This window comes from Megascapheus bottae, chromosome 12 (assembly GCF_031878675.1).
Source record: "Megascapheus bottae isolate mThoBot1 chromosome 12, mThoBot2.hap1, whole genome shotgun sequence".
Classification (NCBI taxonomy): Eukaryota; Metazoa; Chordata; class Mammalia; order Rodentia; family Geomyidae; genus Megascapheus; species Megascapheus bottae.
This window is the reverse complement of record NC_143520.1, coordinates 40,887,902-40,900,378: the sequence shown is the minus strand read 5'-3', so window position 1 is coordinate 40,900,378 and position 12,477 is coordinate 40,887,902. Positions and strand designations below refer to the sequence as shown.

General features: G+C 36.7%; 1 protein-coding gene across 2 annotated transcripts in view; it reads right to left on the bottom strand.

Annotated features, from left to right (window-relative positions):
• Zranb3 (zinc finger RANBP2-type containing 3) overlaps window positions 1–12,477 on the bottom strand; it is a 140,816-nt gene that overhangs the window by 40,886 nt on the left and 87,453 nt on the right. For both annotated transcript variants that reach the window (XM_090342891.1, XM_090342892.1), the window contains exons 8-9: window positions 11,673–11,789; window positions 1,344–1,463 (exon numbers count right to left, since the gene is read on the bottom strand). In XM_090342891.1, coding sequence (XP_090199017.1) covers window positions 1,344–1,463; window positions 11,673–11,789 — 237 coding nt within the window. The remainder of the gene's footprint in view (window positions 1–1,343; window positions 1,464–11,672; window positions 11,790–12,477) is intronic.

Here is a 12,477-nt window from a genome sequence, read left to right as displayed (position 1 = left end):
TCCAGGGTCACCAATATTTGTAACTAATTCTAAATAAAACTCTACACACATCAGTAAAAGGATAGATTATTGTGCATAGAATAGACTCCAGTAGTTTTACAGAAAGATAAAATAAGAATGAGAAAGATATTATGAATATGATTTTATTGTTCTATCATTTAGAATTTATAAGGTTAATTAACTCTTTTCAGTTAGTGTTTTGCAAATATTGTATAATATGACAAAGCACCTTAAAATATTAAAGGACTAACTATAGTGTTGCCATAATCCTTTTAAGAAACCTACAATTGCTTCTTTAATATTAATTAACATATTTGCAAATGTTTTTAACATGTGTACAAGTTTTTCAAAACACTGATTTATTCTTGGTTTTTAATAATTGATCTATACTGGTAAGCAACTGGTATGTTGCTACAAGTATATCAAGCTCACATTATTTGTTTAAAGACTGCTTTTGACTGCTTCTGAGCATACCTTGAAAGCCCTAAGCATTTACAGAGAATTAGAAAAAAAAGAAGATAATGATGTTACTGTTATAATTATTGAAAATAAAGCTGGATTTAAGAAAGTGAAGTAGGTAAGCTAATTTGGTGTAATTTGATAAATCATGTGGGCAATACAACACAAATTAATCTAACACTAACTCTAACAATAATTTTCTATAGAACATACTGCTTGAAAGTTTAGAAGGTATGACTATAGTAGAGCACTAATAATGCCTGAATTTATTCTTCCCTCTGGAAAAGTGACAATGAAGGTAACCAAAACTTTTAACTTCAAATTGAGTTTGAAACTAGACTACTCTCAAGTAGCATGTACAAGGAATTGGCATGATGGCTATCAAGACAGCTAATTCAGATACAATGAATAAAGGACAAAAAGAGAAAACAGTACATCATCATAATAATAGAAGGCTAAAATTTGCAAGAACATACATTTTTTTTTTTTTTGCCAGTCCTGGGCTTGAGCTCAGGGCCTGAGCACTGTCCTTGAACTTTCTCAAGGTTAGAGCTCTACCACTTGAGCCTCAGCACCACTTCAAGCTTTTTTCTATGTATGTGGTATCGAGGAATCGAACCCGGGTCTTCACGCGTGCTAGGCAAGCACTTTAACCACTAGGCCAAACTCCCGGCCCCAAGAACATATTTAATAATGTAGTAGATCACATTTGTAGAAAGTACAAAACCCTGAGTGGAAACCCCAACACTACTAAAATAAATTAATATCTAAGATGTCATCTAAAGAAGGCAAAAATTCCTACATAAAGTATAAGATTTTCAGTGATATTCAGCACAATAAAAATCTACATTTGAGTATTATTTTATAGAACAATGTCAAAGTACCTTGTTCTCAATGACTGCTTCTGTGCAAGCTTGGAGCATACTTAAATGATGAGCGAAAATCAGAAATTTAAGTGATTCATTCTGAAGCATCATCTTAATATAATCCTTTACTGCACCTGCCTTAATATTAAAAGTTAAAATTTATTAATGTTATAACATTTTTATTAAAAACCAGAACACTTCTAGCAAGGCAAGAGAAATGTCTTGACAACACTCAGTCTCTCTATGAACATTATGTCTCTGTAAACTTTTAGCTGCTTTTTTTCACTAGTCAGCCTAAGGAAGTAGAAGCATACAGAAAATGAAAATAAGAAGGCACATTAGTTTGTGTGTTTGTAAAAATACTTGGGAGAAATCAACTTAAAGAAGAAAAGATATACTTTGGCTTCATTTCAGATATTTCAGTCCACAGTTATTCGGCTCTGTTAATTCTGGCAGTGGTGGGGCAGAAAGAACATTAGGAGGCAGGAAGCATATGGCAGAAGAGGCTGCTGATTTTGTAACAAGCAGGAAGCAAAGGGATAGTGAAGGAGTTGGAGAGGAGTTGTACTTACTCAGAGCATGCCCTCAGTGACTTACTTCCTCTAATTAGTCCCCACCTCCTAATTCTTACCACTTCTAGGTGCAAATTATGAACCTAAGGTAAAACACTTGCCTAGAACATACAAGGCAGTTCATTCAATCCCTAGTACTACAATTAAAAAAAATATATAAATCCATTAATATATTAATCAATGGGATTAGGTAAACCATCTCAATGTTCAATCATTTCCATAAACCACATTCACTGACAAACTACAACAGAGGGGGGGAGTAAATGAAAAGTAAAACAAGAACAAAAAAAGAAGGCAGAAAAATAAATGAAACAAGGTTTCCCTGGAAAGGAATATCAAGGAAGGTATGATTAAGTATTTTGTTTAGAAGATGATCTCCAAAAAAGTTTTATAGAAGACTAAGCAGAATATAGTTAAGGAGGAAATAGAAGGGTGAAAAACAAAAAAACAAAACCACAAAAATCAGCAGGGAATGGTGGCTCATACCTATAATCCTAGCTACACAGGAGGCTGAGATTTGAAGAGCATGTGGGAACTGCTTGGGGAGGAAAGCATGTGAGACTTTTAAGTTCAATTAACCACCAACAAACCAGAAGTGGAGCTGTGGCTCAAAGTGATAGAGAGCAAAAAAACCTCAAGGATAGTGCACAAGTCCTGAGTTCAAAACCCACCACCAAAAAAATAAAATTAGCTTGGTGCCAGTGACGCATTTGTAATCCTAGATACTCAGGAGACTGAAATCTAGGATTAGGTTGAACCCTAATCCTCAAGCAAGTCCAGGCAGGAAAGTCTGTGAGACCCATATCCAATTAATCACCAGAGGTAGAACTGTGGCTCAAGGAGTAGAGTACTAGCCTTGAACACAAAAGCTCAGAGACAGAACCCTGGGGCCTGAATTCAAATCTCAAATTTTAATAAGAAACAGGTCTGAGTCAAGGGATAGTGGCTCAGACCTGAAGATGGTAGTTCAAAGCTAGCCCAGGGAAGACAAATTGGAGATATTCTTATCTCTAATTAAATAGAAAAAGGCCAAAGATGGAGATGTGGCTCAAGTGGTAGAGAGCCAGCCTGGAGCAAGAGTGAGTTTAAGCTATAGTATCAAAGAAGAAAAAGCTTTTTTAAAAAAGGAGAAAAGAAATAAGGATATTTGTAAATAGGCAATTAAAGAAGTAGATGGACTAGAAAAGAGGAAAAATGAAGGCATCTCATTTTCTTTATCTGTGAGATACGGAAAATTCCAGAGGAATGAGTTCAGATCAAGAGCATAGGAAGAGTTGTGAGAGTACAGGGGCAGTTGGGGTAATTATGAGGAAGGAAGGAAAAAATAAAGAAAATTCAAATTGAATAGGCTTTCTGAGTTACACAGAGAGAAATAAAAATAAGATGATTTTAAATAGTTAAAAATTAAAGTACACAGCATGAATTAAACATAAAACATGAATATATTATTTTTCAACTGTTAGAAATCAAGTTACTGAAATGGTGGTAACATGCTTAGCATCTGAGATCCTAAGTTTGAGGCTAATGTGAACTACATACTGAGACCCTGTCACAAACAAACAAAACAACAACAGAAATTGAACTGCATTGAATTCCTCAGCAATTCTAGTAAAAAAATCTTAGACAAAATGATTTCTAAGAATTTTATATTGAGACAAATTAGAAATCAGGTATAAAAAAACACAGACAATTTCAAATATGTGATTCAAATAACTTATTTCCAGTGAATTGTTTCTTGGGAGGCTACTGGAGAAAGTCTGGCAATACAGGGGAATAAACCAAGAAAAAAAAATATCAAGGAAAGATGATTTAGAACAATGAATAAATAAATAACCTCTCCAGAATGAGTGCTCTGCAACATACCTAAACAACAGTCTAGATCAGAGTTGTTTAGAGGTTCCAGGGAAAATTTCTCTTATAGCGTATCTAATACTTAAAGATAGCAAGATGAGATTAAATAAGTAGAATACTTTGAAGATAAGTTAGTGGTAGATACATGGACAACTAAGCAGAAGAAGAAAAAGAAAAAGAAGAAACAGAAGGCAATCTTAACTGCCAACCTCCAAGAAGAATGAGTTGTGGAAGGAAGAAAATGTGATCAGTGGGTAAGAAGTGTGTTAGGAGACATTCTGGTGCCTTATTGCACAGTGGTCTGGCTATAGTTTTATGATAATGTACCATATACTTCAAAAAGCTAAAAAAAGAGACATTTTGAATTTTTCTTCTTAAAGAAATGGCAATGTTTGGGGAGCTAAATATGTTTACTCATTCTTAAACATTGTATAATATATTGAAATACTATGTGATTAAAAATTCATATATGTGAGAATGCTGACAGGAGTGACATTGGTCACAATATAGTCATGAATTACTTTGTTAAATGGAAGCTCCTTTGTACAACTAGTTAAAGAAATATATATGGCACTGTGACTCAAGTGGCAGAGCACTAGCCTTGAGCAAAAAGAGTCTAAGGACAGTACCCAGGGCCTGATTTCAAGTCCCAGGGTTGGCAAACAACAACAAAAAAAGACTGAGTTAAATACAAAAATAAAACTGGGTGCTCGTGGCTCACATCTGTAATTCTAGCTACTCAAGAAGCTGAGATCTGAGGATTGTGGTTCAAAGCCAGCCCAAGGAGAAAAGTCCTATCTAACTATTCAGAAAAGTACTGTGACTTAAGTAGTAGTGCTAGCCTTGAGCACAAAGAAGCTCAAGTACAGTGCCTAGGTCTTGAGTTCAAGCCCTAGGACTGGCAAAACAAGACAAAACAAAAAAATTGAAACAAAATAAAAACCAGTCTTTTAAAAGAATAGAAAGTCCCACTGAAAAACAAGATTAAAAGACTATTAGTATTTGGGGGAGAGAGATAGAAAGATTTTCCAGTTGTTAAACTATGACAGTACATATAATTGGTAATTTTTATAAGTGTGGGAATTTCAAAATCGAGAAACACTTATTTAAAGCCCATGCATATTGACTGTAAAGTGCCACAATTTATTTTGCAAGCTACATTCTGCATGTCTAAATTTTTTTAACTGTTTTCTTTTGGGGGGGGAGTCTTTTGGTTTTTGGTACTGGGGATCGAACCCAGGACATTGTACTTGTTAGGCAAATGCTTTGCCACTGAGCTACATCCCAGCCCACACACAATGAGAGTGGAGGCTGTTAAGAATTTTAGCCTTGAATTTCAGTGCCTCAGAAAGCAGAAATGAAACCCTCTCAAATCAGGAACTATATAGTCTGGATATGTTGTCATGGCAACTGAATCACTTTCATAATATGCATGTTTGCCTAAAGAGCTATATTTACTGTGATAATCCTTTCAAAAAGTACATATCAAGTTGGAGTATTTAAAAGGTACATTCATAACTATCTGGTGCAGATTTACAAATTATATGATTGTTAAACTAGCTTCAAATGCATCCCCCCTCCTCTTTGCAAGTAAGTTATCTCTGCCATGGTCCTCTTCCACTGATAGCCCCATCACCTATGAACATATGATGTCTGTGCTAGAGTCTACATTTTCTTCTCCAATCATCCTCTTAGAAAGGCTCAGAATTACCAAACTGTAAACTTTAATTGCATAGTTGGCCATCTAGTCTCTTGGGACTAACCCCACAATTTATCAGTTGTGATGTCAAATGTGTTCAGAGTAACAACAAAAGAACTTTTAGGATTTCCTTAAGGTTCTGAAGTTAGGGATTGCATAGTTTTGCCTTTTAAATATCTTACTCTACTTAATATACTACTTCATTTTTTTTTTTTTGGTCGGTTGTGGGAATTGAATTCAGCCTGGGCGCTGTCCCTGAGCTTTTCAGCTCAAGGCTACCACCCTACCCATTTCAGATTTACTCTACTTAATAGTGTCACTGTATTGTTAGATGTAAATAATCTAATTAACCTTAAAGTCCTAGTAGCTATAATGACAGGTTCTGATAATGATCAGCATCTTGATTATGCTGGTTGTAGATAATGCATGTTTCCAACTATTTCATTTTACTGAAATTAATAATGTGTTTTAGTTGTATGATTAATTTAATTAATAAAAATGATGTACTTAATTTTATTTAAATTTATAAATAAAGCAAATATGTTATAGCATTCGTTAATCTTTCTTGAGACACAGACTCACTATGTAGCCCAAGCTGGCCTAAAATTTCCAGTTCCTCCTGCCTCAGACAAAGCAGGGATGTTAGGAGTATCCACCATATTTGTGTGTGTTTTTTTTTTAAATGAAGAAGTACATAGTACACAGTAACTTCCTGAAGTAAGAGTTGTGAATGAAAACCTATTTGATTGTAAATGATCAGTTTTTAATCCAAAGAGAGTAAAAGAATGGAGAAACATCTTTTGACCAAACAAGTCATACTCTTTTTAACTCTTTAATCAATAAAGGCTTGACCTTGGCCTTCTGTGCTCTTCCTGTCCCTGCCAGAGCTTGCACCACTCAGTCTCAGCCAAGTTCCTAAGACTCCCTCATGATTAATAGAAAATCACCCTTTATATGGGATCAAGTTCCTCAGACCCTGTTTTTGATATGTTTTCTTAATATGTAAGGATTCCATCATCCTTGACAAGTCTTTTTGGTAATTTTTGGATCCACTAACCCCTTCAATCTACCCAATGGCTATATATCTCAAAAATCTTAGTTATATTTGGAATTGTGTCTAACTTTTCTTCCCTATTACAATAAAGGTGGCTCACACTGCAAAATCTTAACATCTTCCTTCATGTTCTAACAAGTGTCAGAATAATTTTTAACAGCTACAACTTGTAGCTAAGAGAATATGAGCACCAAATAATCTTTTCTCAAGTCCTAAAGTTATCAAACCTCAGATTAACTGAAAGTTTTGTTCAGCTATCTGGTAGCCTATGGCAAGAAAAGCTCTTCAAGTCCTTCTGACTAAGAGTAGTCTGAACTAGTCCTCTTAATTTTGTGCAAGTGATTCTAACTAACAAAATCCTTGTGAGGGCTAGGCACCAGCTAGTAAGGAGGCTGAAATCTGAGGATTGCAGTCTGAAACCAGCCTGGGCAGGAAAGTCTGTGATACTCTTATTTCAAATAAGCCACTAAAATAGCCAGAAGTGGAGCCATGGCTCAAGCCTTGAGCAAAAAAGCAAAGGGGCAGAGCCCAGGCCTTAGTTCAAGCACCAATACTGGCATATGTGCTCAAGCATGTGCAGACACACACACACACACACACACACACACACACACACACACGCACACACACACGGTAAGGGATATGCTTCCAGATTTCAAAAAAAACAGGTTTCAAAGAAATTCTAGAAACTGTTCTTCAAGTTTTGTATTTCATAGTCTGCACTTGATATATGACATCCTAGAATTATTACATCTGTTATCTGGAGTGGACAAAGGGAGAAAGCAGTGGCTTAGGGCAACTAAAGGAGAAAGACCTAGGTTTTCTCTTATTTTTTTAATTTATTTATTTGTGGGTCATGGGGCTTGAACTCAGCTGGAGTGCTGTCCCTGAGCTCTTCAGCTTAAGGCTACCACCCTATCTCGAGGCCTGGGCGTTGTCCCTGTGCTCTTCAGCTCAAGGCTACTGCCCTACCCTTGAGCCACACAGTGCCACTTCTGGTTTTTCTGGTGGTTAATTGGAGATGAGTCTCACTACTTTAGTGTTGGGGCTGGCTTTGAACCAAGATTCTCAGATCTCGGCCTCCTAAAGTAGCTAGAATTACAGGTGTGAGCCACCGAATCCGGCTTGATGAATATATTTTTCTTCAATAATGGTACACCCTCCTTTGTTTTCTCCTGCTTTCCCTCCCCCTGACTCTTCTCCTCCAAGTTATAAAGGTCATTTCCAACAGTGAAGATACTTTTCAAGGCTAGAGCTCTATCACTTGAGCCACAGTGCCACTTCAGGTCTTTTCTATGTATGTGGTACTAAGGAATTCAATCCAGGTCTTCATGCACGCTAAACAAGCAGGCCAAACTCCCAGGCCCCAGGAAATATTTTTTTAAAGAGATATTAATAACAATAGTAAGCCAGGAGAAGGTGTCTCACACCTGTAATCCTAGCTACTCAGGAGACTGAGATCTGAGGGTCACACTTCAGTTAGGTAGGAAAGTCCATGAAACTTTTTGTTTTTGTAAGTTAGTTTTTTATTTTGTAATATTTCTAGCATCAATTTCTAATTTTTGTAGTTTCCTTTCAGATTATATAGGATTTTCTTCATAGTCCATGAAACTTTTAACGTAAATTAATGACTAAAAATCAGGAAGTGGCACAAATGCTAAGCACTGACCTTGACTACTTAGGGCACTCAACGCGAGATGGGTAGAAACAAAACGAAAAGGCAGGTAGCAGTGAATCATACCTCTAAACCTAGCTATTAAGGAGGCTGAGATCTAAGAACTACAGTTTGAAGTAGGCTGGAAGACTCATCTCCAATTAGCCACCAAAACAGCCAGAAGTGAGGCCGGAAGTTTGACCTAGTGGTAGAGTACTTACCTAGCATGCAAACTGGAAGTGGTGCTGAGGCTCAAGTGGTAGAGCTCTAGTCTTGAGAAAGCCCAAGGACAGTGCTCTGGTCCTTAGCTCAAGCCCAGCACTGGCAAAAATAAATAAATAAATAGATAAAATAAAAGCCAGAAGTGGGGCTGTGGCTCAAGTAGGAGAGCACTAGTCCAGAAAAAAAGCAATGGAACTGTGCCTAGGCCCTGCAAGAGGCACACCTGCATGTGGACACACACACACACACACACACACACACCATTAAGCACATAATAACAAACCTACTAAAAACATGACTGGCAGAGAACCAATGGTCCCTAAACCACAATAAGTGAAGGATCTTGAGTAGACTACACATACAAAAATGTGATTAAGTCTAAACATAGGTGGAGTGCTCCTTGAACGTAAAAAGCTAAGCAAGTGTATGCTCCAACTGCCTGCACATGAACACATATGAGAGAATCTACAATGCCAAGAATGAGCTCCTTTATTTGTCTAACCCAATAGTTCAGTAGGCCAGTTCCCATGCTAAACACCTTAAAATTTTCTGTGTTTATGAACACATTGGTTTTTCTGAAGCTGTTATAATAGATACTAATTATATTTCTACTTTATTTAGAAACATAAGGAAGAGCTATCTCACTAGTATAAGGACATATTGATATACTACACTATCAGAATTCTCCATGCACTCTCCTCTAGCTAAAAACAAAGCACTTCCAAGGCATGAGACAAAGTGCAAAAAAGTTTTCTGGGTTGAGTTCAGTGGATGCAGATGCACTGGCTAAAGAGAAATTGCAGACTTCATTATAGGAAGATTAAGTTTTATTGTGAAGGAAGACTCTTCTACATAGTTAAATACTTGCTTTCAGCTGAACAACCTTCCTTCATTATCTGTACCATCCAAGAAACAAATTTCTTAAGGAAAGAGTAGCTCTTCCTCTTTTCTTTTGATGAGCTCCGGAAAAATCTGACAATGATAAAAGCTGACAAGTGCATTAAGTGCAAATCTCAAAGGAAGAAAAAAACAATTTTATCCAGTAAAGTTAAATATACTGTGTTATTTTCATGGTCACAGCACAATGTTCTGGTCTCATGCTATGAACTGCAACTCCAAACTGAAGATAGCCAGGGCCTTTGCTTTGATGGTCTCAACTTTGCAATGGGGAACTTTCTCTAAGGCATGATAAGCATTTAATAACCTTTTCAAAGCCATTGAGTATAAAAAAACTGCCCATTTCCTCTGCCTCCTTATGGTGTGCAAGGAGGACTGGTGGAGGATAATGGTTTAAGTTGCAAAGCTCCCATGTCATTATAACAAGAACATAGCTAAGGAACCATTTAAGCCTTCTTTTTTTTTTTTTTTTTTTTTTTTTTTTTGCCAGTCCTGGGCTTGAGCTCAGGGCCTGAGTACTGTCCTTGGACTTTCTCAAGGCTAGAACTCTACCACTTGAGCCTCAGCACCACTTCCGGCTTTTTTCTATGTATGTGGTACTGAGGAATTGAACCCGGGTCTTCGTGCATGCTAGGCAAGCACTCTACCTCTAGGCCAAACTCCCAGTCCCTAAACCTTCTTTTTGAGATCCTATTCACTGCCCAACTAACACAACTTCTCACTGCTAGTACTGCTTTCAATATTGGCATTCTGCAGGATAAACTCTGAGCCTGATACAGATAGGCCCTTTAGGAGTCTGGGTATAGTGACACTACCACCCATGATAGAGAGATTCACTCATTTTAAAGCATATTCAAGTAATAGTGGTAGCCCACACTTTGCTACCACCACTGTGTAGACTGATCATTAGGACCCATTTATATCTTCCTCAACACCTATCCAATTCAGAATAGGAGTGTAGTAGTTTTTCTCTATTTACAGATAGTTCGGAATCTTTTAAAGTCATTGTAGGAAGTAAGACTTCAAGTGATATAAAAGCACAAGTGTTGTTGTAAATGGCTGAAAAGCTCATCACAAACAGGCCACACCCTCATTCACAGCACCCAGAAACTATTTTTGCAGAGGCTGAGCCTCTCCTGTACATCATAGCTGAAAGCAGTTTACTTGTCCTCACATTAAGTTCTACAGTTCTGCCTTTTGCTGCTCCCACAAGAATCTGTAAGAGGAGTTGACCAAGTATTTTAGGGCTGGCTTGCCAAGTAGACTCTGCCACTAGATAGATACATCCATTTTGCCTATACCAGTAGTGCATTAATCTGCCTCACTTTAAGTTCACTTACAAACTGGCTGTGTGAACTAAAAAAATCACATTTTGTCATAGAAATAACATTGAATGTAGCCTCCTCTGAAGCCTATTTAACCTACAAAATAGGTAAACTATATTATTTGCAGTTACTATGTACTCTAACTCCAGAATTCAGTAATATCTGAGGGTAAAATGTATCAAGAATAGAAAACACAGTTCCAATCTGCATTGGTGTTTGAAAAACTCTACGGAACTAGGTATCAGCAACTGACCCCCCCACCCTCTACACACACACACACACACACACACACACACACACACACACACACACACTTTTTTTTTTTGCCAGTTCTGGGGCTTGAACTCAGGGTGATCAAGGCTTGCACTCTACCACTTGAGCCACAGCGCCATTTCCAGTCTTTCCTATTTATATGGTACTGAGTAATCCAACCCAGGGCTTCATGCATACTAGACAAGCACTCTACTAAGCCACATTCCCAGCCTTGCTGTCCTTAATATTTGAGAACATGAAACACTTCGGTGTATATCTGACTTCTTTTGTTTTAAGGATCTTAGGAATTAGATACCAAATTGCTATTTGATTGCCAACATTTATAATTTGCAGCAATTATTTCTAAACACAGGGAGAAACACTCTAACAATTATCTATTTTCCTTAAAGGACACATTTCTAACTCAAGATTAAGTATCAAGGAAGCTAAGTAAACAAGAAAACAACAAAAAAAAGAAAACTGAAAAAAAGGTAGTCATTAACTCCAAGAAAAAACAATACTTGTTAAGAAAAGAAATGTAATTATAGCTCAGATTCAAACTGCTTAGTCATTTTATTGTAAACAGTGAACACTGATCAACACGAAAATTATAACTAAAAGTTATGATATGGGAAAATTGAGCAAGGAGTGCTCTGTCAATATTTCATCAGTCTAAGTTTTCTATTTTCATTTTCATGGGTGTCTTTCACATTTCTACATTTTTAATCACAATGTATTTTAAAATTTGAATCTCATTAAAATATTAATATATACTTAATACTTTATATAAAGATAGGTATGTGTGGCTCAACAATGAGTACCTTGGCAATAGCAGTTTGTTTAAACATGCGAGTAATCAACCCCATTACAGTCTCCGTGGCACCTGAATTTGGAGCTCTCATTAAATTTTGCCATTCTTCAAAGCTGGCATTCAACTCCTATGCAGGATAAAGTAATTTTGTTAAGAATATAATATAAGTAATAGAACAATTAATGCAATCATGAATCATGTCCTACTTTTTTCTTTTCTTACAAAAATATAAAAAGAAAGTTCCTATAGATATCAACATATACACTTAAAAACACCAGTGCTGAGGTCAATTACATGTTCATGCCAATTACAGAAGCTAATGACAAACTGTGGTGAAAAGAAAGTCCTCCTATGACTCTATAGACATGTTTTATTTCTTAAATTAATATGTTTCTATGACATACAAACCCTTAGCCTAATTTTGATTAAGTTCTAATTACTAAGTCCCAGTGATTGTAAATAGAGATTCCCTCTTTGAACACTTGTTTGTTAAACTTGTCATTTAAAATATGATGTAAAAATCAACATTGATAAATTCTATTTTTCCCAATAGAGTTCTGTGTATTGATTCAGTATTAAGTATTAATTGCATGACCATCATAGCACCTCTTTACATCACACAATTACCAGAATTAGAAACTGCTGGGGGGGGGGAGGAGGGAGGACTAAAACCAGGTGCATGGTACAGTGCCAGATGCAAAAATGGAAGCCTGTGGGCCGGGAGTTTGGCCTAGTGGTAGAGTGCTTGCCTAGCATGCACAAAGATCCGGGTTCGATTCCTCGGTACTACATACATAGAAAAAAGCTGGAAGTGA